This window comes from Notolepis coatsorum (assembly GCF_963971535.1).
Source record: "Notolepis coatsorum genome assembly, chromosome: 13".
Taxonomy (NCBI): Eukaryota; Metazoa; Chordata; class Actinopteri; order Aulopiformes; family Paralepididae; genus Notolepis; species Notolepis coatsorum.
Window position 1 is genome coordinate 56,386,595 of NC_140177.1, and position 25,368 is coordinate 56,411,962.

A 25,368-nucleotide genomic window follows, 5' to 3' on the forward strand; every position below is an offset into this window, starting at 1 on the left:
AGTAAAGTATGGTCTAATGTATAAGTATGTTTTCATCTCTTTCTGCAGCTTTCTCCAGAACGTGATATATAGCCCCAAATGCATTATATTGATGATGAAATACAGTTTGATGGCAATCAGCACGATATAAAAAATTCCAACTAGACGTACTTCTAGAAGTTACTACACGTCATCTGATGTTGACCGGATGGGCGAGGGGGCGTTTATAATTCCGTGGGCAGCGTTATACCAATCATCTAATGTGGGTCAAATGTTGATAATAGCAGTTAGTATCTAAGACGGTAACGTTACACGCTAAAACTCACCCCAGTCTCCGCGCGCCGTTGGGCGATCATCGTCGAGTAGAAATGTTATCATTATGGGATATATTTTTACCCGGTCCATCTCCAGCTTGTATAATGGTATATACGTCCAAATCATGTTGTTTATCGAGTTATTGCCAATCGATCACCGTGTAGCGTGACGAGCCAGAGTCCCATGAACCATAGCGAGCGCCCGGAAGTACTACGGTCGTCATGACAACCTCTATTCAACATCCTGTGTGGCGATTGCGCCGATCGGCCACCAGATGGCGCTCCTGAACCGCCAGAGAGCTCAGTGGGTCCTGCTGGTGGATCTCAGGCCAGTGGAGGGGGAATATGAATCCGATCGCAGATTTTTGAAATATTGATATAAGGACGCTGTACAGCGTCCCCCGGCAACTTTAGCATGGCCAGCAAAGACGTGAAAAGACGTGTCCCGGCAGTCAAAGTGTTAATAAACATTTGATTATTCCCTTGTTTTAACATGTTTCCTTTTGTGCATTCATTGCAAGTGTTATCATTGATCAATAATAAGGGAATGCGGGGTAAAATAATAATAACAGTCTTATGAGAATGAAGGATCATAAAACAATACAATTTTTACAAGTCATTGTAGTATTCAAATCCAACATATTCCAAGGATGGGAAGACATTCCTGATGGCATAGGCTTGTTCGAGATGGGATAGGCGGACGCAGATCTGCGCAGGTTTCACTACTGCCTCGCCAAGCGTGTTGCATGACGGTTAGAATGTTGTCCGACTTGCTCTGAAAATCTGACGAGGCGAGGCGCGGAACTCCCGTGGGAGCGAGCCATGCGCAGCCTTCAGAGCGAGGCTCCACAGTACCTCTCACTCGGCTGCTCCCGGCTGGGAAGCGACTTGCTACGGTTGCGCAAAGCGCCTATAGGCTCAGAAAAGTTGTCAGTCACCAGCCACGTGACAGCCAGGGAGTTATGAGACGTTTGATTGATTGAAAACGTATTATGTTATGCGTTATCATCATATCATCATGATAAACTTCAAGCTGTCAGACACATACACACATGCGTCGTCTGTTTTGCCTCAATACTGTATATATAATTTTGTTTTGCCTCAATATACACAGTATACATATATATATTGATGCAAAACAGAATTATTCAGCAGTGTGTTGTGTGTGCGTGCGGCCAGGAGCGCGCAACAAGATGGTATACATTATGGTATATGAATAGTATATTCCACTATAGCAGTATATGGTGTGCTGTACATTTGAATCTGATCTAATTTTGCACACGGCCATCGCATTATAATGAGCTGGACAGGTGTGTAATGTGTGTGTGGTGACGTGAAAGCGTATCTGCCATGCAAGACTAGGCGAGAGGCTCTCGTGAAATCGGCAGTGTCCGCCTTTTTAACTCCTCCCCCGGCTTCACTCGGCTACTCTCGTCTAGTCGAGGCAAACCGAAATCCATCTCGAACAAGCCTATAGACAGCACATGCCGGAAGTGGAATTCTGTTCCTCCTCCCCAGATGACCTCTGGACCAAGTGTGAACTGCCTGTAGGTAGAGCCATATGAAATCCATTTTATTATTTTCCAAATTCCATTTATTTTTTCCCAAATTCAGTTTTTTCCGTTTTTAATATTTCAGAATTCTGTATTTTGCTTTTTATGCTAATTTTACCATCAGAAATAGTGTTTAATAAGTGGGAATGAATAAATGTCCACAATTGAATAAGATATAACAGTCCATTTAATGTTTTTAAGTGCTGCAACTCAGAAATACAGTTCAATTTTACACAATATTTTTCAAATGATATTGTGACAAAATAAAAATACACATTTCAAGTGTAAACAATAGATACAGCTAGCTACTACTGACATTAGTAGTCCTATGTACTGTAACGTTACATAACTTTAAGTTTATTTAGTTTATAAAGGACAGTGTGTAATGACAATAGTTTGCATTAAACAAATGGATGGGTGCACCAGATTTAGCAAGAAGCTATCATTTCCATCTATAGTCCTATGTACTGTAACGTTAGCTATTTAATCACTATAGTGTCGCACGTGTTTTTGCGGGTCCAGTCCACGGAACGTTGACAGAATTTGCTAAACACCTTATCGCCGGAGGCATAAAAGTCATTAGGATACTGTTCTGCTCTGAATTGAGGGCTTATTTAGGAATTTCTTAGCTTCTTGACGATGTTAACACCAAAGCAGCCAGACGCTTGAGCACTGCTGCGTGTTGTGTGTAACCCGCTGTAGTGTCCCCGCCTCCCCGATCATGTTTGCTTTGCACCAAACGTTCCACCCAAAAACTGAATTTCAGTCAAGATTAGGCCAAATTCTGCAATATTCCACGTTTTACAGTTGATTGCATTTTTATTGGTCAATTCCGCGATTCCGTGAACGCGGATTTCATATGGCTCTACCTGTAGGCTGTCAGCCTGAAAAGACTGACGGAGAAAGGGAAAATAAGTGGTGTTAGCATACACGGCATGGAACTGCATTCTATAACCTGGGCCCTCATTACAGAAAAAAATCCTAACGGCTTGTCCATGGATTCTACCCTAAATTTGGTTAGGAAAACATCTTTCTGTAATACCTAAATGCCATCCTATCCTCAAAGAAGATAGGCTTTTAGACTTAGGACGTTTCTGTAATGAGGCCCCAGGCAGTCATTCTCCAGTATGTCCAAATATATTACACCCTAGCTGTGTGCATTGGACCACTGTCAAAGCTATAGGCCTACCCATGTGACTAAATTATCTTATTATAGTCATAACTTTAATGGGAAAAGCTCTTGTATAGGTTTTCTTTTATCTGGCTTCTGCATCATGCATTATTACTATGCAGAAAGATACAATTTGGAGGGTGTGTGACTAACACCCACGATATATAGCTACCTGTATCCAGAGCAGCATTCTGTGCTATTTAGGCTATGCTTTCATTCACATTTATTGCAAGGGTTTTGTATACACATAAACCACAAATAACCTCTGTTCTCCTTGCAATGCGTTTTTAATTCTTTCTTATACAGGTATTGATTGTGCTGCTTACAGCTTCAAAACTCCCTTATAATGTGTTATGCTCCCTGCTGTTTTACAGAGGCTAGCAGTGGTCCAAACAATTTGATCATTCATTCATTCATTCATTCATTCAGGTTAGCTACTGTCTGACGTTACCTACCGTTATTATGCATAATCTTACCTGCTACTAATCGGCCGTTCGGTTGGGATGGTTGTCTCTGGAGTCAACTCTCTGACGGAGCCCGGGTCCGGCTCCGGCTCCTCGACCCCGATCCGCGAGGTTTGTGACCACACGACATTGTGACATTGTGCATGGCATGCCGAACACCCCCCCCCCCCCCCCCCGCTAAGTGGGTGGGCCGTTGGGGTACTGTTTTTTACAGTCAGCCCCTCTAGGCGCTCTTGTGTACTTCACAGTCCTCCGGGCACAGGTCGAGCTTTGCTCTTGTTACAGGTCGGCCTGGGTTAAGGGATCAACCTCCCCTTTTGGAGTGTTTGTCTCCCCGCTATGCCAGCTGACCCCACGAGATTATGGGGAAAAGCCTCCTCAGAGAACTTCGGTGCCTCCTCAGGGAGTTTTCAGAGCCTCCTCAGGAAGTTCTTCGGAGCCTCCTCCCCCTTCAGCGGAGCCTCCTCCTCGGAGAGAGAACCTCCTTACAGAGCCTCCTCCGGGAGTTTTTTTCAGAGACTCTTCCTCGGGGGGTCCTCGCGGCGTGCCAGGCGGAGAAGGGCCTTCACCTGTTGTAGGCCCTGTCCGATATGCTGGCGGTGTAGAGGGTGGTGTCACGAGTAAACGCCTGGAGAGGTCTCAATGCCGCGGCCTCGTTGACCTCACCAGGTCCCTTTTTGTAGGGTCCTGGACTCTGCGGTAAGCCTGCCTTGAGTGGCCTGGAGCTGGGACCTCCTTCGCGCCCCGCTGCTACGGCTTCGCCCGCGGGTCGGGGTTTGGAATTCTGACCCCTCGGGATGCCTCGCGGGCAGCGTCAGGGTTTAGCGACCCCGGCCCCACGAGGTGTGGAAGCGGTAACACAGGCTTATGTTTTCACGTACGTTCCCTGGTAACGGGCGGGACGCGCGGTCGGGTAGTCGCAGGCCCTTCTGTCCCGCGGTCTGCTCACCCTGTACGTTTGTTGGGTGCTGTCCCCTCTTTCGCACAGTCAATGTCCTGTTCCCCCCCCCACCCCTCACTAGGGGGGGTGGGGGGGCCCGGACCCTCCCCGCTGTTCTGATGGTTGGACCTCAGCGGGTGCATTTGTCGGGCTCTCCACTCTGCTCCGCTCTTGTGTCCCAATATAGAGCAGAGCGCAGAGCTATTGCGAAATATAACTAAGGTTATCCTATAACCCTAGTTATATGAGTAATGGCGAGTGCTCTGCTCTCAGTCACTGAGGGCCCCTATTTGTCTTCCGAATAACGGTCAAGACTAGGGAAGAGCAGAAGTACGGTCACACCCCTTGCTTAAATACATGGGCGGAAGTGGGCGTGGCCGGACAGGTGTAGGTGCATTGTGGCAGGAAACTTTCAAGGTCACAGTAGGTGACTGGGAATATGCCAATATAGAGCAGAGCGCTCGCTATTACTCGTATAACTAGGGTTATAGGATAACCTTCGATATAGACTATGCACACCATATGACCCAATGTACATTATTTACATAGAATAGTTAGCAGCAAAATGTACTAGTCTGGTGTATCATGAGGAAGTGGCTGAATATTATATGTAGTAAGAGAGCTACGTTGTGAGCATAGTAGAGAATCAGACATGGCTGTAAGGTTATACCTTTGTTCTACACATGTTTCTTTAGTAGCACTGCCAATAGCAATGTGAATTAGACATAATATAAGTTTGAGTTGGATTCCAGACTTGTATTGGATAGTCAGCTGGTTATTAATATAGAGGGTATCTATACTTAGGTAGTAGTATATCATGCTAATATGTCTATACTACTATGTACTCAAGTTCGACTCTATTTGACGAACAATACAACTGACCCTTAGCTGCCAGAGATGTACCCCTCCTGTTGACTTGTTGTTCACAATTTGCAAGTCGCTTTGGATGAAAGCGTCAGCTAAATGACTAAATGTAAATATGAAAGACTACATCTTAATGGACACTTTTATCTAAAGCTTCTCATGGCACCTCAGGGAATACATTCTAGTACGGTCGGCACTAATGGCAATCGAGACCTGACAGTTTTGGTCAGTTGGACAGAGTCTCTCACACTCTTGACCATTGAGCTACACACATTACCATCAATACGTCGCTATCGCCAAGCTATCACCACTTAGTTGTCCAGTTAGCTCAGTTGTTTTCCACATGCGCTTGCACTTTGTCAGCTGTTGATTTTGCCCTAATGCTGATTTATCGCTTATTTCAAACACGGGTCATCTTGTCTACGCGTGCCTGTGCTGGGCAATGTGTTCTGCATCAGTCATCAGTGTGTGGTCAGTTCAGCCAATGATACTGCATGGTCATGTGTTTGTTACCCACAGACCTCATACATACAAACACACACACACACACTCATAGTTTCAATTCTCTCTGGACATGTGTGCGTTTGTCACAGTCCTGAGGAAAAGGGCAACCTCCCTCTGTTTTGTTCTCTCGTATTGAGCAACAGGAACTTGTTTGCCTGCCCCTTGTCTTGTCTTGTTCCCTGGTGACACCGTGAATGATTGGCATGCGCGGGTCATGCGGTGGCGGGCTGGCCGGATGACCCTAGGTTATCCCTAGGCGCATGCGTTCTGTGCAGGTCACTATGTCAGAGGTTAGAGCACCTCGGGGCCACAGGGACCGAACCAATCTCTGTGTTGGTACAAAATGCAACTAAGACTTTGTATTTCAAAGGGAGGGGAACTCTCAATCGGGATTGGTAAGGCAGTACTCCATTCTTATGTGATTGACTGCTTATATCATTTCCAGGTGGAAGTCACAATGAACTCATTTGTATTTAAGTGATCTTTTTGTCAAAATTGATGATTTGGCATTTTCTTTTCACTAAAACAAAGTTTGGGCTTTCATAACCAGTTGTCCTATTGGTAAATTCAGAATATAAATGATGACACTAGACACTGGCCTTATTCCAATCTATTAACCGGTATAACTTGTTTGCATTGTTTTGGCACCATTTAATATGCAATGAAACATAGCTCGCTTGACGATAGAGATAGAGAAGTAATAAAGACGGTTAGGGTTGGGCACCGAGAACCGGTTCTAATAGGAACAGGTTCCTAACTTCCGGTTAATTTTTTTTTTTTAACTTTGTTAATTAATACCCTAGTTACAGTACAGCAACCAAATTAAACTGTATCAAGTCAACTGACAATGTGAATAGTATGAAAGAAAATTAATAAATAAAATAAATCTCCTGTGAAATAAGCTTTGACCTGCACCTCAAAGAATCGGAATCGAGAATTGTTTAGAACAGGAATCGAAATGGAGAATCGGAACCGGAATCGTTCAAATCCAAACGATGCCCAACCCTAAAGACTGTATCCCAAAGAAGTCTGTCTCCTCTTAAAACACATATGCTCTATCGTGTCTGGTCTATACGGTGTGGGTGATATGGTGCAGAGTTGAAGCCAGCGGGGTGTTTGTTGACCAGCTGCCCCACGTGTCAGACATGCATCTGCTACTGTAGCACCACCACGCCCCAGTCTGCCCTACCCTCATTCTCTAATGTCCCTGCAGACAGCTGGGGGTAAGGCATATGGGCCTTTTAGAGAAGACCCCTGATACACTCCTCCTCTCCCCCACAAACCAGCTTTCTAGCCTCAACGTGATGCTGGTCACGTGAGATGAGGTCATACAAACATCTGTCAGAGTCGTATCATGGGTTTTGGTGACTTTATTGAGTAATGGGTTTACTCCTGTAGACGGTGTGTATACTTTCCCGGAAAGTCAGCACTGATTGAAAGACTATTGATCTTATGTTTGCTTATTTATGGGCCTCTGCCCATGTTTACTGTTGCTGTACACTATCTATGTACGTATGGCTGCTGGGGGGGAAGAATCCGAGCAGGCATGTTTGGCTCATGTAAATCATATGTGTTGATTCACAAAGCATATTTTGCATTGTGGAAATCCCACTGCTGCTGAGGGAGTATGGTCCGTCAACAGGGAGGGAGAGGAGAGGACAGATGGGGAGGGGAGCAAAGAGGAGAGAGGAGAGAGGAGTGGAGAGGAGATTGAAAAGGAGAGCAGGGGAGAGGGGAGTAAAGTGGAGAGAAGAAGAAAGTAGAGTAGAGGGCAGAGGAGAGAAGGAGGAGAGGAGAGTAGACGGCAGAGGAAAATGAGTGGAGGAGAGAAGAGAGGAGTAAAGTGGAGAGGAGGTAGAGGAGGAGAGTGGAGAGGGCAGAGTCGAGTGTAGAGGAGGAGAGAGGACAGGAGTAAAGTGGAGAGTAGAGGGCAAAGGAGATGAGCAGATAGGAGGGTAAGAGGAGAGAAGGAGAGGAGCAGAGCGGAGAGGAGAATGGAGGGGATCAGAGAAGAGGAGCAGAGAGAGGAGTTGCAGCACACAGTAGGGTGAGTTATACTGAATAGGGAAATCTTGCATATAATTATCTATCTATTTTACTCAAATTTGAACAAACAATGCAAATATTAACAAAAACTAAAACACATGAATCAATACATTTTATATTCTGTCATACAATTCTACCATTCTATAGCTTTCATGTACACTCCTACTCAAAGGATCGGATGCTATTCCACTGTCAAACTTCTCTGTCCCAAGAGGAAGTAAACTAACGCATGCTACTCGTATTATTTTCCCTTTAACACAGTAAATAACTTATTTCCATCCTTTAATAGTGAAAATAGATGGTGTATTTAATCAATTAACACTTTGATCGCCATGGTTAAATTCATAATTTACCATCTCTCGCCATCTCTATTTGTCTATGGAGAAGTTCCCCTTCTTTGCAGGGCTATAACTTTTTAAATTGTATTGCTAAATTGACATTATTATGGCCCATTCAATGTCCTATATCTATTGTTCAGGGTGTAGCAACGTTATACTTTTTCATTCACATATTCATACTAAAATACGGTCTAAAGTATAAGTATGTTTTTATCGTTTTCTGCAGCTTTCTCCAGAACTTGATTTATAGCCCTAAATGCATTATATTGATGATCAAATACAGTTTGGTAGGAATCTGTGCGAGATAAAAAATGTCAACTGGATGTGCTTCTAGGAGTTACTACGTATGATCTGATGTTGACCGGATGGGCCGGGGGTCGTTTATAATTCCGTGGGCAACGTTATATCATTCATCTAGTGTGGGTGATATGATCATCAGAGCAGTTAGTAAAGAACACGTTGGAAAATAACGCTGGATCTTACCGTATCTTCCTCGCGCCGTTGGGCGATGAGCGTGGAGCAGAGATATTCATATTATGGGATGTAGAAATACCCAATCCATTTCCAGGTTGTATAATAGTATATACGTCCAAATCATGTTGTTTGTCGAGTTATTTGCAACCGATCGACATCCATTGTGTCAAGATGGAGTCCTGCTAATGATAGCGAGTGCCCGGACGAAATATGGGTGAGCACCACTTCATCCACATGACTTCCTGTTGGGCGATCTGCCGATCGGCCACCAGATGGCGCTCTTGAACCGTTAGAGAGTTGAGTGGAGCTCAGCAGTATATCTCAGGTCCCCGGGGGAGAAATATGATTTCGATCACAGATTTTTGAAATATTGATATCAAACACGTGTTACGGCGTCTTCGGCAGAATGAGCATGGCGGGGAATGACGAGTTACGGCGTTTCCGGCGATTAAAGTGTTCATTTGAGTTTATTTGTTGTTACTAGCCTTTGTGTTCCTTTTTTTGTCGAGTATGGATGGTACCTTAACACTTATGGATGCTTCAAAGTTCAAACTACAGGCTATGTTCTCAAATTACTCATACCTCTGTAGTTTGTGTGCGAGTGTATTGTTTTGTATTCAGGTTAGCTTGTGAAATATATTCCTTTCTAATAAAACAGAATTTTGGAATCTTCAAGGCCATCGGCAGTGGTTAGGCTATACTCTAGTGCAGGGGTAGGCAACCCTAGGCACGCGTGCCTGCATAGGCACGCGCGGGCATTTGCATAGGCACAGGGGGCAGCATAAAAAAAAAAAAAAAAAAAAAATGAAAATTATAATTTTTTTTTTTTTTGCTTTGAAATATTATAGTGAAATATTTTGCACTGTTGTCGCATTTATCTTGTTGAAATCCTCCCACAGGTTCTTTTTACTACCACATATTTAATTGAGACCCTTTATTTGTTTATTATTTCAATTTAGCTGGAAATACATTGCTATCATTCAGTAACATTTGCAGAGCCTTATAACAAAAACATTATTACGGTCACCATTGTGACCAGTGGGATTAATCAACAAATTGTATTATTTATTTTTCTATTTCATTGAACATTGCACATGTTAAAAGCAATTTTTTTACTCAAAATGTGAGTATTACCAAGTCAACTTGTGTTCTTAAAACAATGACAATAAACATAGTTTTATTAGGTTGAAATAATGTGGTTGTGTACTTATTTTTCTGTTAACTTATTATGGATTGAAAACTGAAAACCTTAATGCACAGTAACTGAACTCAATATTTTTAAGTTCTGGTAACTTATTATATATTTTTTTACAGTGTAGTCTTGCGATCAATCAAAACTTATTTACACGATATACCTCACATTCACCCTCCATTCACATCCTGGTGTTCTACATTAGGCCTGTAGGTGGAGCTATGACAGCACACGTACAGTACACACACCAATGGTGTGTGATGTGTCCAAAAATGAATGGGCAAATGTCAGTGAAATGGTCGCACTGTATGCAGCTGTTTGTCTGCATTGCATTCCCCCCCCCAACTCAGATTTAGGGTTGATACAACCATCATAATAATATTGTTAATAATAACAATAACAATAATGATGTAATAATGTAAAAATTATCATTAAAAAGACCTGATTATGAGAAAAAAATATTACGATGCATGGAATATTGTTGAGGCACACTAGTTACAACTATATTTCAAACAGGCATTCCATGTCAAAAAGGTTGCTGACCCCTGCTCTAGTGATTCATACTCCCTTAACATCTGTTCCAGTTCATCTTGTTTGTGTTATCACAATGAGCTGAAGAGTGGATTCCTCATAGAACACTGTGTGCAGTATCCTGGTGTCTCAATGAGCTAAGTGTCATGTGATCACAACATTGTGGGTTAGTACTGATGACCTGAAATGCCTTTTAAAATATCACAAGAAAAGACTAAGAAAACTATTAGGCAACAGTCATCCCTTAAAAATTACTTTAAATGATCAATGCACACAGCCCTCAATGAAAACAAGGGGTACTTAAAACTGTACATGCCCCTAAACTTAATACCCCTTATTTTCAGTCGTTTGTTGTTTTCTCCATGGCGATGGAAGAGATAACGGTTGCTATGTGTTGATATATGAGAAATATATCAACAAAAACATAATAATTTGGCTTATTACTGGCTATTGTAAACAAGTCACATACTCTTCCAGTTCCGTGTTTGACCTACTCTACCACTGTACACAAAATATTATTTTGAAAGTGGTTTAATGGTTACAGGCAGCCATAGATAACTACACAAACATTATATGCAAGGCCTCTATTCTTGTTTAATTAATACGGTTAACTTATTTCAAGGAGTTATCAAGGTGTAAAATGAAGTGTACGTGTTGACATGTTGTTTCCTGTCTCTGCAGTGGAGTCTCGTGTGTGACTCAGCATGGAAGGTCCACATTGCCAAGTTCTCCCTCCTGGTGGGATCCATCTTTGGATATCTGGTGTTTGGAGTTCTCGCTGACTGGTAAGATACTGAATTAGTTAATTCAACCGGAAAAAGGTTCAGGACGGCACATTCAACCTTCTCACTGTGTCAGCAGTACTTCTATGAATTAGTATAATCCAAGGTTATTAAGGTAGTTCTATACTATAATGTTTTCACCATAATTTACAAAGCACACATTTCTACAAAGTCACAAAATTAACTAACACCTTTCTCACTATATTTGCACTGTACCAATGTCTAATTTCTCTTGTGTATCATCATACAATTATTACACAGTGATTAAATATTAGTGTTAACATTGGATATTGATGATGATTATATCTAATTTGTCATCCTCCTTTTTAGATTAGGTTCACCCAGAAGCTCTCCCCTGCACATTCCTTTCATATTGTTTAATGTATGGTAATAATATTATTATTAATAACAATAATAATGATAATAATAATAATGATGGAACTACTACTACTAATAGTAATACTCCTAATAATAATGTTTGTACCTACCTAGGAACTAATGAGTAATGAACTATCCAATTAAATCTCCAATCCCCCATTCTCTACCTTTTTACAGTTATATAAAATGTGTTCATATACACTTTGTTAATATAATCCTTCCTGATTAGTTCGGCAATTAATCGTCATTTGTGCAGCCTGAAGTAAAGTGTTGCCACAACAGTGATAATTCTGCTAGCTAAACTAATCTACGTTTACAGTTTCTTTCTTCATCTGTAGGTTTGGCTGAACTAATCCAAGTTTACTGTTTCTTTTTTTTCTTTCACAGATTTGGCTGAACTAATCCAAGTTTACAGTTTCTTTCTTTTCTTTCACAGGTTTGGCTGAACTAATCTAAGTTTACCGTTTCTTTCTTCATCTGTAGGCTTGGCTGAAATAATCTAAGTTTACCGTTTCTTTCTTTTTCTTTCACAGGTTTGGCCGGCACCCGGTACTAATCATCTCGGTGCTGTTCATGTTGGTGTTCGGTCTGACCGTGGCCTTCTCAGTCAACGTTCCCATGTTCAGCACCCTGCGCTTCTTCGAGGGCTTCTGCCTGGCGGGGATCACCCTCTCTCTCTATGTTCTCAGTAAGTCTTCCAAATCTGGCCTCCTGTCATCATGCACTGGCTGTCAAACATCAATCTGAAACGTGCAAGAGTGAATGTTTATACAAGGTTGAAACCATGTACTAGCAGCTCCTTGTTGTAAACTCACTCCTGAGTTAAAGACCACTGCTTTGCTCCCTGTGAATTGGATCATTTTCAGCTGGCAGACTGGATGGGATCGTGGTATTTTACTTGCTAGTGAGTGAAGGGTGGAGGGTTAGCGGTCAGATGACAGGTGCTGAAGGTGAAGAGCCCGTCAGTAGCTAGTTACCACCAGTTATATACTTCTTGCAACCACATTTAAATCACATGGACATTTTGTGTCCTCTGTGTTCTATGTCACTGATGTTTGTTCTTTAATAAATTACCAAATTGTAATATAGACCTTTTATTTAAAGGGATCCGTTTTCATGTCGGAGGCTTGAGGTTCTGACCCCAAGAATAGAAAAGGGCTGATTTTACTACACACTGTGTTGTTCAATCGGCCTGTAACTAAGCCCTCTGTATCTAAACAAATCCAACTCTAAGCCCTTCAGGTGGACCTTGGAAACCTTGGAACCCTCTCCTAATGGGGGCCATGTTTGTGCAGGGTCACCTACAGGTCAGAGGGAGCTTGTTTGATGTGTGTGCACTAATCACAGAGGCTCATGTGGAACGACAAAGGCCACTGTACCGCGGCAATGCAGGACATGCCGGCCGCTTGCATGGAACACCGGCAGAGTCGACTGCTCACCTCCAAGGGTAAAAACCAGTTGGGTTTGTTTTGGTCAGGGCTAGATTTTCTAAGATCTGCCAGCAGGCGCTTGCCGGTACATGCACAGCAAGTTCAAAGTAGTGAAGTGCAGGAAAACGTTAGCCTTAGTTTACCTCCAGTTATGTCCTCCTTAATAGGAAGGTACACTTGATCAAAGAGTTTTCCCTTTCTCTCTCTCTTTAGGTTTGAATTTTCTCTCTTGCTCAGCGTGGGTGGGTTAGGGGGTAGGGGTGGGGGAGCTTAGAGACTAAAAGAGGCTTTGGCCCGTACCAAGAAGCAATTGAGTGGCAATGAAGTACTAACTTGATTAAACTGTATAGGTCATTGTTTGGCTGCACGATAGCCACTGCTGCAGCAATTTACATATTTACCCTTGCAGTAGATTCAGATTTATTTGAGTTTGAGTCAACTAAACTCTTGACCCTTCGCCCTTTCATTACTCCTGGTCGATAGCCTGACAGAGACGGAAGGGAGAGCAGAGCCTGACGGAGACGGAAGGGAGAGGAGGAGGAGGAGGAGGAGGAGGAGTGGGTTGATAACCTGTCTCCATAACTGCCTCGCCCATTGCTATACGGTTACAGCCTACAGTCCATAATAGTCGTATGGAGTTGAATCCCCTTGATGACGCTGACCTTTCCCTTCTGTACAGTAACACGTTGACGCTCGATAATCTGTCCTGTGGAAATACTAGCCAAATGGGAAGGGGTAAATGAGCGAGAGCGAGAGAGAGGGGAGGGTTGACGGCATCCTGATAATTGGCCTTGCATTTGATGCGCAGTGTGGTTATATGATGGAACCTTAAAAGCCTCTTTGGCAGCAGTAATTGTGTGGTGGGGAGGGAGCGAGCGAGGGAGGGAGGAAGGGAGCGAGCAAGGGAGGAGGGAACAGTATGGGGATGGAGGGGGCCCTGTGTGTCCTTGTCATTCTAATTTACTCCACACCACCTACCTTGAAAAGCCTCGCCGCGCTCCCAAAATAGAAGCACTGGTCGTTCCAGTGGCGGGACAGGGGGATGGAGCTTCCAGGAGAGAGGGGCGAGAGGTACAGAGGACTAAAGTTAATGGGGGGGGGGGGGGGGGGGGGTACTGTGCAGTAGGAGTGCTTTCCATTGGTTGAGGAGAATAGAGGGGTAATTAAACGGAACGCTTTAAAACCGTGACTAGAAGAGGCGACTAATAAGTGGTGAACTTGGTGTCAGCGTCCATTCTTTCCACATTAGGCTTCAGTATATATGGTTCAATAGTTGACTGGAGAGTACATGGTTCAATAGATGATAGTGGACATCGGTTTGTACAGTATGGTGATATGTTGACATGTTGTCAATATATTGTTGAATCCATGCATATGTGGAGTATATGCATCTATACAGTGGTAGCCAGGATTTGTGAAAAGGGGGCGTTAAATAGTTATTTTAATGTAGAGCATACACAATTATATACAGTTACATCTAACTATAAAGGAAGGAATCTCTGCCTGTGTGTGTCTGTCTGTCCTTCGCATATCTCGAGTACCGTTCACCTGATCAGCTTCACGCTCAGTGGGTGTATTGTTGAGGACCCAAAAACGCTAGTTATAGGCCCAAACGCATATGATAGATTATCGATTGCCGTTTCTTTCCTATACACGCTATATTAAAAAATTCAAATGTATATGATCGGTATACATTATGCTTCATCATGCGTGGAGGAAAGGGGGGGCGAGGTCGTCTATAATTTCTTTTATCGTCGGTAACGGCTTTATGTAGTATGGGTTGATATATTGATCAGACTGTTTGCAAACAAAGAAATGCACAATCAGGCTGAAAATAACGTTACTATCCTCTTACCGTTCGCCGATGAGACTGGAAGAAAAAGATCCCAATTATTTGACGCCGATCGCCTAGATCCATTTCCGGTTTGTATGGCGCAATAAACACAGAAATCATATAGATTATTACGTTATGGAAGCGATCCAAATGCACGCCAGTGTTTGTCTGTAGTCCCGTAGCAAGATATTACTGCCGGAGGGATTTCCTCGACGCACCGATCACAATTTCCGGTTTTGAGAGTGTAACTCGCCCGACCATCCACCAGGCGGCGGTATTGAGGCGTTGCAATCTCATTCAGGGTCCCGCTGCAGTTCTGGAGGTTGGCTGGATGAATTATGAATGCCATGGTGAAAAAATTGAATATTGATTTAAAAAACGGCGTACAACGTTGTTGGCGTTCAACGCATGGCGGGCAAACACGCCGTAAGCCGTTTTTGGCGACCAATGTGTTAATGATCTTGCAGGATTTGCCGACCGTCCGTTGTATATATCCTGGATGGAGGGGAGCTCACAACCACAGATGTTCTGGGCTGTTTGCATGACCCTCTGTAGCGTGTTGTGGTAGAGGGCAGAGCAGTTGCCATACCAGGCAGTGATGCATCAGTCAGGATGCTCTCGGTTGTGCCTCTGTAGAAGCCCTATAGCAGGGGTGGCCAACCAGTCAGAGACTAAGAGCCACAAAAATGACTGTGGTACCACAAGAGCCACACCATATACCAGCGTTTCTCAACCTTTTTTTTCAGTCACGGCACCCTTCATGTGTTTATAGGTCTCACCCTCTGGCCTCTGAAGTTGCTAATGTCTTTTTTATTTGGGCCTCACAGGGTTAAAAGTACCCTGTGAGACCCACAGTTGCAAAATTACAAAATGACTTTTAGCCATTTAAAAAAAGAAATGTTTATTTAAAAAAATTTAAGCACATGTATAGTCAATTGGTCCTGTTGTTCAGCCTCACAATGCTATTTGATAGTAAATGTGTTTATATGTCCCACCCTCTGGCCTCTGAAGTTGCTAATGTCTTTTTAATTTGGGCCTCACAGGGTTAACCTCTTAAGCCCGAGATATACAGTAAAAGTGTATATTTTCAGCATTACGTTTGTTTACCAATTATTTTAACTGTTATTACTGAAATATAAGATTATAGAAATCTCAGGGCATTGAGTTGGAAACCGGTGCATATTGACAAGAGGAAGTGGCACAGCCAAAAGTGAGTGTAGTCTTTTGAAGGAAGAGACTCAGGGCTTTCGAATTTCGAAAAACTACCCTACCCAGCTCACACCAGCCCCTGTCAATCATCTGACTTCTGGATTTACTTTTTTATTACTCTTATTTTTTGGGATTATCTCCCATAAACCTGAACGTTATTGCCATAAAACAGAACGCAGTTCGTTTCTCTACCTTTCTGTGAACGTCTTGCAAAAAACGGTGTTGCAATATGATGAAAAATGGTGGAGAAATGTACATTATAAAAAAGATGGCAGAATTCAGTACTGTATCTACAAAACCTTCTGTTTAATCATCTTCCCTTTATTCATTTGCTTAGATTTTTCAGGTCTGGTCAATTTGAGCATGGTGTTATTCACAGTCAGAGATACATTTAATTTTTATTTTTTTTAAATACGGTAGAATTGATATTCTCCTTTGGTTCATTACAATTTACTCAAGCCTAGTAACAGACACACTATTTCTGACACTGATCCATATATGTCCCTAGATTCAGATACCAAGAACATGCAAATGGACCATTTAAAAAAAATTGTAAATGTTTATTCTATGTCTAAAAAAAAAAAAGTACAAAAAAGATATTTATTTTTTTATGGATGGAAGAGTGACGGGCAAAGAGCCGCATGCGGCTCGCAAGCCGCGGGTTGTCCACCTCTGCCCTATAGGATCAGGATGCTCTCGGTTGTGCCTCTGTAGAAGCCCCATAGGATCAGGATGCTCTCGGTTGTGCCTCTGTAGAAGGCCCATAGGATCAGGAATTCAGGATGCTCTCGGTTGTGCCTCTGTAGAAGCCCTATAGCAGGGGTGGCCAACCTTTTTTGAACCAAGATCTACTTTTTTATTTACCACCTAGCCCGAGAGCTACCAGCCAAAATTGTATATTGTAAGCCGTCATTTGAGGCTTTATAAAAGCAGCATAATGAACACAAATCTGTCAGTGCCGAGTCCGACCTCATCTTAAATAACAAACAGCATTGCTTGTTGTAGTTAACAAGGAGAGGAAGAGTTGATTTAGCAATTTTTTTTTTTTTTTTTTTTTTTTATAAATAATCAAATTTTATTAATCAAGATCTACTTGAAATCAGCCCGCGATCTACCTGTCGATCGCGATCGACTGGTTGGGCACCACTGCCCTATAGGATCAGGATGCTCTCGGTTGTGCCTCTGTAGAAGGCCCATAGGATCTCCCCCATGCTGACTTTCCTTAACCACCTGAGGTGAAAGTGGTGTTGTGCTTTCTTCACCACCCGGCCAGTGTGCTCGTCCCAGGTGAGATCTACCGACTACCGGTGATGTGAACACCAAGGAACTTGAACATTGTTGTCAACTTGTTTTGTCATTGTTGGTGAATGAACAATAGTTTATAGACTACCAGAAGGGGAGCTAAATCGAACAACCAGAGATGGGCACGTGAAAAGCAGAGGTGGGGAACCCCCCCCCTGGTAAATCACACCCTGCTGGGAGCCATTGCCATTGTGGGCCACCGCTGTCTTTTTCCAACATTATAAAGTAGAAATGAATAGGCAATATTGTAGCACAAACTGCTTCTCTTGACAGTTAAAAAGAGAGCAAAATATGGGGGGTGCTCCAGTAGCACACCATGTTACCGCGCTCGCGCGGGACTCCGTGCTGCGTCACGGATCTGGTTGACTCCGAGTTCGATTCCCGGACTCGCCGTCATTTGCCGAATGTCTCCCCCTGATCTCTCTCCCGTTTCACCCTGCAACTGTCGGTCATGCTTGACCAGAAAAGCGATAAACGCTAAAAAATAAAGTTAAAAAAAAAAAATAAAAAAAAAGAGAGCAAAATATTAACTTAAAACAATGTATTCTTGGGATCGAAGCAACAGTGTAGCAGTTGTGCCCTATTTGTACACATTCCATTTGGGAAAGAGAGATTTGCATGATGGACACATCTAGATCTTTATGAGCTTTAATTGTTCTTTATTTCTTCTTGTTGTACTTTTCTCTCCTCCTCCTACTCTTACACACTCTCCCCCGCTCCCTCGTTCACTACTTTTCTCAAGTGTGCTTTGCCTGATCAACGTTGTTTCCTCCTACTCTCCCTCTCCTGTTTTTCCCACTCGTTGTAAATCTCCATCCCAGTGATTGCAGAGTAAATAGAGTTTTAAGGAGTGCCCCTCTGAACTAGTGAGCCTGCCTGCTCCACGGTATCAGTCATAAAACAGTCATCCAATCAGCTGATCTGAATTCCTTCGTCTCCTGCTGTTGTTAAGTAACGTACCGCAACCAGAGAGGCACAGGGGTTTCCCATTTCAGTTATGAAATAACAGGATAGGTTGTAAGTACAACATAAGCTATGTCTCTATGTATGTAAAAGAACAACAACTGTGTGCTTCTGACACTTGCAAATTGTTGCTTTCAAATAAAGTTGAAGTATAGTAAGATTTACATCGATATATTTAGGTTATGTAGATGAACTGATAGGGTTATGTTTGGTCATACTGTAGATTCAATATGTTGTTCATTACTGCTGCCCTTATTGCCGTATACTATACGTCTCATGTGGAGTCTGTCACGTGACACGTTTCCCCCGTGGCTCGGCTCGTATTGACAAAACTCCACTAGTGCTGGTGCTTATTAAAGGTTGACTGCACATATCATTCAATAACACTGATACTGCCGGACACCAATACTCTATCTATATGAAGGCATACAAGCTTGTTATTGAAGAACTACTCACGTATTGTAAGACACCAATGTGTCTGGCTTAAGAGTTTCAGCAAAACTAAAATAACCACTACAGCCTTAAGATGCAGGTTGGCTGTTTTTACCAGGGAAACCTATCTGTCATATGTTTGTTTTACATAGCTTTTGACGTCAGCAATGTCGTCAGCAATCTGTTATTTGTTTGTTTTACATTGCTGACGTCTTACCTACTGTAGTAGCGGCTTCCTAAGGTAAATGTTGTAAAAGCCACACAATACAGATATAACCTGTTGTAATTAGGGATGCACCGATATGAAAATTTGCCACCGATACCGATTGTTCAACTAACGCAATCGGCCGATACCGATATTTGTGGCAAATTATTTTTTATTTTTTTGGTAATATATATATTTTTTTGTAATATATATATATTTTTTTATGAAACTACTGTATATTTGTGTTACAAATTGTGCTCACAGATATGAACATAGGCCTCTTTACTTACTTAAAAAAAGGAAACATCAAGAAATAGCACTATCTCTCCCAGTATGGTCTGCCAGGCTGCAGCTAGATACTAGTTCTCCCAGTATGCTCTACCGGGCTGCAGCTGGATACTATTGTCTCAACCAGAGCTCTCAACCAATGAAATTTTGATTGACAGTCGATTCTGCCAATCACGTCACACACCGCTTGCACCCGCCTCTGCTGTTACCACCAATCGGCAAGCGCGTATACATTTTTTACTTCCGCTTTTGTCCGCCATTGATTTTGACGAGAGGTTTTCTACAACAACAACAATGGCGGCGCGGCCGACGTTTAGCTTTTAGCTCCGCAGGATGACTAAATGAGGCATAATGATTTTACTGCAACGAATGTTATAATAAAACAAAGCCTTTCTATACATGTGTCTGATTGAAAACTTTATTAACAGATTGCAGAATGGGTAAAACTCAGGGCTCTATGAGCAACGGAAGGAACTGAGCTAGTATGAACGCGTATTGCTTGCTACGTTCAGGTAAATAATATGCTGATGTTATTGAACATGTAACACTAACTATATAACGTTAATGCCACAAAACGAATGCATTTGTTAATCATAAGTAGTAACTTTGATGCAGTAGCTTGTGTGTGTGTGGGCCGGGGGCGGCGTTGTGCAGGTCGCGACGCGACTGAACTTTTTTTTGCCAATTGACGCGACACAAATTGATGGATATTTATCGGCTACTGCCATCGGCACATTCGAGCTTATAGGCCGATTGCAGTCAACAAGGCACTTATCGGCCAATACCGATACCCGACCGATACATCGGTGCACCCCTAGTTGTAATGCCTGTCTCTACATGTGAACCAGTGGAAACTTTGGAAGTCATTGGAAACATGTAAACCATACGAAACATGTAAACCAAACATGCGGTTTGGAGTCGTGGCCAAACCCTGTCTTTTCAACTCTTGTTTGCGCTGGAGACGTTTCCCTAATCCCCCCCATTGCCATCAGCCCATGTGCACTCTCACTGTCCCTCTCTCAAGCTCCTTTGACAACAATTCATCAAAACCTTATCAATATGGATACAACGTGTGTAAACTGAGCTGAGGGGAGTGTTCTGATGCGGACTAATCTTTACAGTGCATGTCTTGTATCCCAAATTCTCTCAGGATATGATGTCCTGCTTGGTGTTTGGCACTGAGCTGGTGGCCATGTCTGTTCATAGTGTTTTCTGAGCTCAATACATTCTGCACATAAAAACACCTAAATAATATACGTAAAAACAAATTACTTGTTGTATGTTAATGGTTCTAGCAAACTGGACTATACTTTGTCACTTTGTTTTATCTATAGTTTTACACATGATTATCAATGCAATTTGAAATTCCATTGCAAAAGATCAGTCTCTATAATAGTAATATAAAGTATTATTATTATTCATCAATTAATACATCTTTTGAACCAAGGGCCAAGTATTATAGGCCCCTGCAGTCTACAGCCTGTGGTTCACAGACCTCTCTCTACCAAGGCTCCCAGTGGGAACTCCATGCAGGCGGTCCAGTGAGCTGTGAGGCCATCGGTAAGCCCCTTCAGAGGGGCCACTGTCCGTTCCGCTAGGCTGGCCTGTCGGATTCAGGCCCACTGCAGTGGCCGACATGGCTGATGTGAGGCGACACCTAATATACTGCTCCTGATGCTAACTGCCATCCAGGGAGAGAGGGGGACAGGAAGAGAAGACAGGGGCGGGGGCTGAGTCAGACAAAGGAAGAAGGGATAAAGGGGGATAGCGAGAGGAGGAGAGGGAGATAGATGGACACTTTGCAGCTCACTAGACTGTGTGCGATGTAGACTGTGTAGACAGTCTAACAGAAAAGTGTATTGTATTTATTACGGTATTATTATATTTTATTGTTATTATTATTGTGTCTAATATGGCCGTCGCTTATCAATTGCAGTCAACATTGTCGAAACGGATTGTTTTTTAATCGGTTCATTTCCATTTTATAACATTTTGAAAAACGCTAGTTTTTTTGAAACTTTCAGAAAAAAATTAAGATTCTGTGATAATCGCCCTTTACTGGAATACACAAAACACGTTGTCATTTTCCGGCCTATTTATGAATAGTTTTCAAATAAACGCTAGATTATCGATAGTATATGTGTACTTATGCACGCTATAGAAGCGGGCTGAAAAATCTATCTTATTTCCTGATCGCACACACACATACACACATATGGCACACGCTGATATATAGGTGAAAATAGCTCTGATTATCCCAAGACTGGTAAAATAGCCTCAGATCAGATGTTCTCAAAAGATTATTCCAATTCCTGATCGCCATTCCAAATATCGATCGCGTTTATTGATCCAACACTGGGTACTGGAAACACATATTCTCGCTCTGATGGTGGGTGATGATGACTGCAGTAGGCTCGGATTACATGCCTGACAAGTAAAATGTGGAAGCAGGACTTTTTTTTCTCCATGCGTTTCATTCAATCCAATCCAATGGGGTGCAGTACCATCCGGAGACACGATAGGGGGCGGTATTTTCCCTGTTCGAGCTCAGACAGATCCCCACTGGCAACGTGAGGCTAGATTGATGAAAAATTTATGGAAATCGATAATAAAAAAATAACGATTAAAAACGAGATCTCTTGTCTGCTGGCACTCGGTTGCCATGAACTAATGAGAAATCTCGTTGTTGGCACTGAAAGTGTTAAGGAGGGCAAATAAGATGGCTGTTTACTTGAGAGTGGACAGGGATCCGATGCTGTGCTGATATTTATACCCCAGTGTTCCATCAGTGTGTGTGTGTGTCTGACTGTGTGTGTTGGTGTTCTTAGCTGTGTAGCACCAGGCGAGGCTCCAATGCTGAGCTCAGGGTCACTCTCGGTACTTGTCCAATAAAGCATGTGGAATGGACAGCTGCCCCACCTCCCACACACATGCCAAGACACTGGCATACAGACACACACTCGTAGACCGACGGACACAGACAGATGCACACATAGACAGACACAGTCATAGACAGACACACAGACATACACAGACGGACACACTCATAGATAGACACATAGACACACAGACAGACACACTCACTCATAGACACACATATAGACACACGGACAGACACACTCATATACAGACACACATATAGACATTAGACACACAGACACACTCATAGACAGACACAGACACACGTATAGACAGACACACTCATAGACAGACACACATAGAGACAGATTAGACACACAGACACACACAGACGGACACACTCACAGACAGACACACATATAGACACACAGACACACACAGACAGACACACTCATAGACAGACACACTCATAGACAGACACACATATTTCATTTCAACCTTTATTTAAAATCGTAAGCATCTGAGGTTTCCCTCATTTACAGAAACGACGATTGTACAGTACATAATAAAAACAATATTCACAGAAATTTAAACACCAGAGTAAAACAAATTAAAAACGTTTAAAAAATAATTTTAAAATATCAACTAAAACAGTTACAGGTAGTCACACAATGGTCTGGAATCATACATTTAAACATTCCAAGGGAAGGGAGAACCTCCAATTTTAGCGTGAGTTGAAGGACATTCCATGAGTTAGAGGCATCAAAGGAAAATGCTGACTTCCCTAGCTCAGAACAAATCTGAGGAACCCTAAGAACCATCCAGTCATTTGATCGAGTTGAATAGGTTCCAATATTCCAATCTAACAGTGAGGAGATATAAACGGGTTGTTTACCAATAAGGGCTTTAAAAATAAATAAATACCAGTGTTTATTGCGCCTTTCTGCAAGAGAAGGCCAACCCACCCTATCATACAGGACACAATGGTGAGTATCATATCTGTCACCAGTTATAAATCTAAGAGCTGAGTGATATGCAGAATCCAGAGGTTTAAGAGTTGATGCCGCAGCATGCCTATAAATTACATCACCATAGTCCAAAACTGATAAGAAGACTGATTCCACAATTATTTTTCTACTAAATAGAGGAAAATTGGATCCGTTTCTGTACAGGAAACCAATTTTCTGTCGCAGTTTAGTGGCAAGATTTTCCACATGGAACTTAAATGTTAATTTCTCGTCGAGCCACAGGCCAAGATATTTATACTCAGTGACTCTCTCTATACAAGAGCCACTGACAGTAGATATCCTCACATCATCAAGGTTAATATTCCTTGCTCTTGAAAATAACATAAACTTTGTCTTACTAGCATTAAGAACCAATTTAAGACTAGTAAGGGCATCCTGTAGAGCATAAAAGGAAAGTTGCAATTTCTCAAAGGCCAGCTGTACAGAGTCTGCAATACAGTACACAATTGTGTCATCAGCATACAAATGGGCATGACATCCATACAAAGAAGAAACAATATCATTAATATAAATTGTAAAAAGGACAGGACCCAAAACTGAACCTTGTGGCACACCTTTAGTCATGGCCAAGAATTCAGATTGTGCTTGACCTAACTTCACACACTGCCGCCTAGAAGATAGATAATCTTGAAACCAGACACAGGCATTATCATCCAACCCAATGTTAGATAGTTTCTTTAGAAGTAAGTAGTGATCAACTGTATCAAATGCTTTTGATAAGTCAACAAAGAGGGCAGCACAATGTTTCTTCTTATCTAATGCTGAAATAATGTCATTTGTAACCAAAGTGATGGCTGATGTTGTACTATGTTTGGCTCTAAAACCAGATTGTTGAGAGCTAAGTATGGAGTTAGTTGAAAGGTAAAATTTGAGTTGTTTACTTACTAGTGTTTCCAGGACTTTAGCTAAGCAAGGTAGCCTGGAGATAGGACGATAATTATCTAAGTTATCCCTATCACCTCCCTTATGTAAAGGAATCACCCATGCAGATTTCCAAACTAGAGGAAATCTACCTGATGAGATAGAGATTCAAAATATAAGTAATCTGTTCAGCGATAACTGGTGCAGCCAACTTAATAAAAAAATACTAAGTTATCCTCACCTGTAGAACACTTTGCATCAATTGATTGCAAAGCATCAAATACAGCTGACTGTGTAAAAGGTTGAAAGGAGAAATGGGAAGTGACGCCCACAGGGTACAAACAATCAGAATCAACAGGACAAGGTCCATTATAGTTCCTATTAAATAAATTAAGCCTCTGCAAAATGCCTATTGAAGGCAACACAAATTTCACTCTGCTCAGAGATCACACAGTTTTCAACTTTAATATGAGAGGGTAAAGAATTAGATGATTTTATTTTGTTCACCTTCACCGCACCGGATTAGAGTGAGTTTGTAACCAACTCCAGATAGTAATCAGTTTTAGATTTTCTTACTACTGCAGTACATTTGTTCCTAATTTGCCTAAAAGAAAGCCAATGTTGAGGGTCTCCAGAACGCCTTGCCCGAGACCATGCAGCATTTCTGTCTTTAATTAGGGTTGACAGTTCCTGAGAACCAGGGTATTACTCTATCTTTAATGCAGACTTTTTTAAAAGGAGCATGTTTGTCAACTAATAAATTAAATGTATTTACAAAGGAGTCCAGGGCTAACTGAACATCAGTTTCAGTGTTACAATAAGTATCAGAAAGAACAAGATCATCTAAAAATGATTCGTTATTAAAAGATTTAAAATTCCTCCTTAAAACTGTGTGAGATCTTGTTTTTGGCAGTCTCGTGCTTCTTACACAGACTGTGGGGCAATGGTCACTTATGCCTAAGTCAAAAACCCCACAAGCTGAGATCCTGTCATATTTATTGACAAAAATCAGATCAATAAGGGTAGACCTAGAGTCATTTTTAAGGTTTGGTCTGGTGGGCTCAGTAATTAACTGGGAAAGACTGAGGTTACCACTGACTTCTTTAAGGTGCTTTGCAGCACCACTCAACCAGTCAATATTAAAATCACCCATGACAATCACCTCAGAGTCAATATATTGCGAAAGGAGCTCAGCTAATCTATCTAGAGAGCTAGCATCAGCAGAAGGGGGTCTGTAGACACCAATTACATATATAAAATTGTTGATCCCCAACTCGACCTTTAAAACAAGTACTTCAAAACACATTGGGATAGTGACAGCATAAACAACAGAAGCCGAAAAACAAGATTTAACATAAATAACTACCCCACCACCCCTACCTACCCTATCAATTCTAAACACATTAAAATCATGTAGATCTATTGTG

At 42.1% G+C, this 25,368-nt stretch overlaps 1 protein-coding gene across 1 annotated transcript in view; it reads left to right on the forward strand.

The window, feature by feature from the left end:
- LOC311239231 (uncharacterized protein) overlaps positions 1 to 25,368 on the forward strand; it is an 85,862-nt gene that overhangs the window by 20,607 nt on the left and 39,887 nt on the right. The window contains 2 exon segments of the mRNA XM_084327531.1: positions 11,052 to 11,155; positions 12,064 to 12,218. Of these exon segments, the coding sequence (XP_084183657.1) occupies positions 11,052 to 11,155; positions 12,064 to 12,218 (259 nt within the window).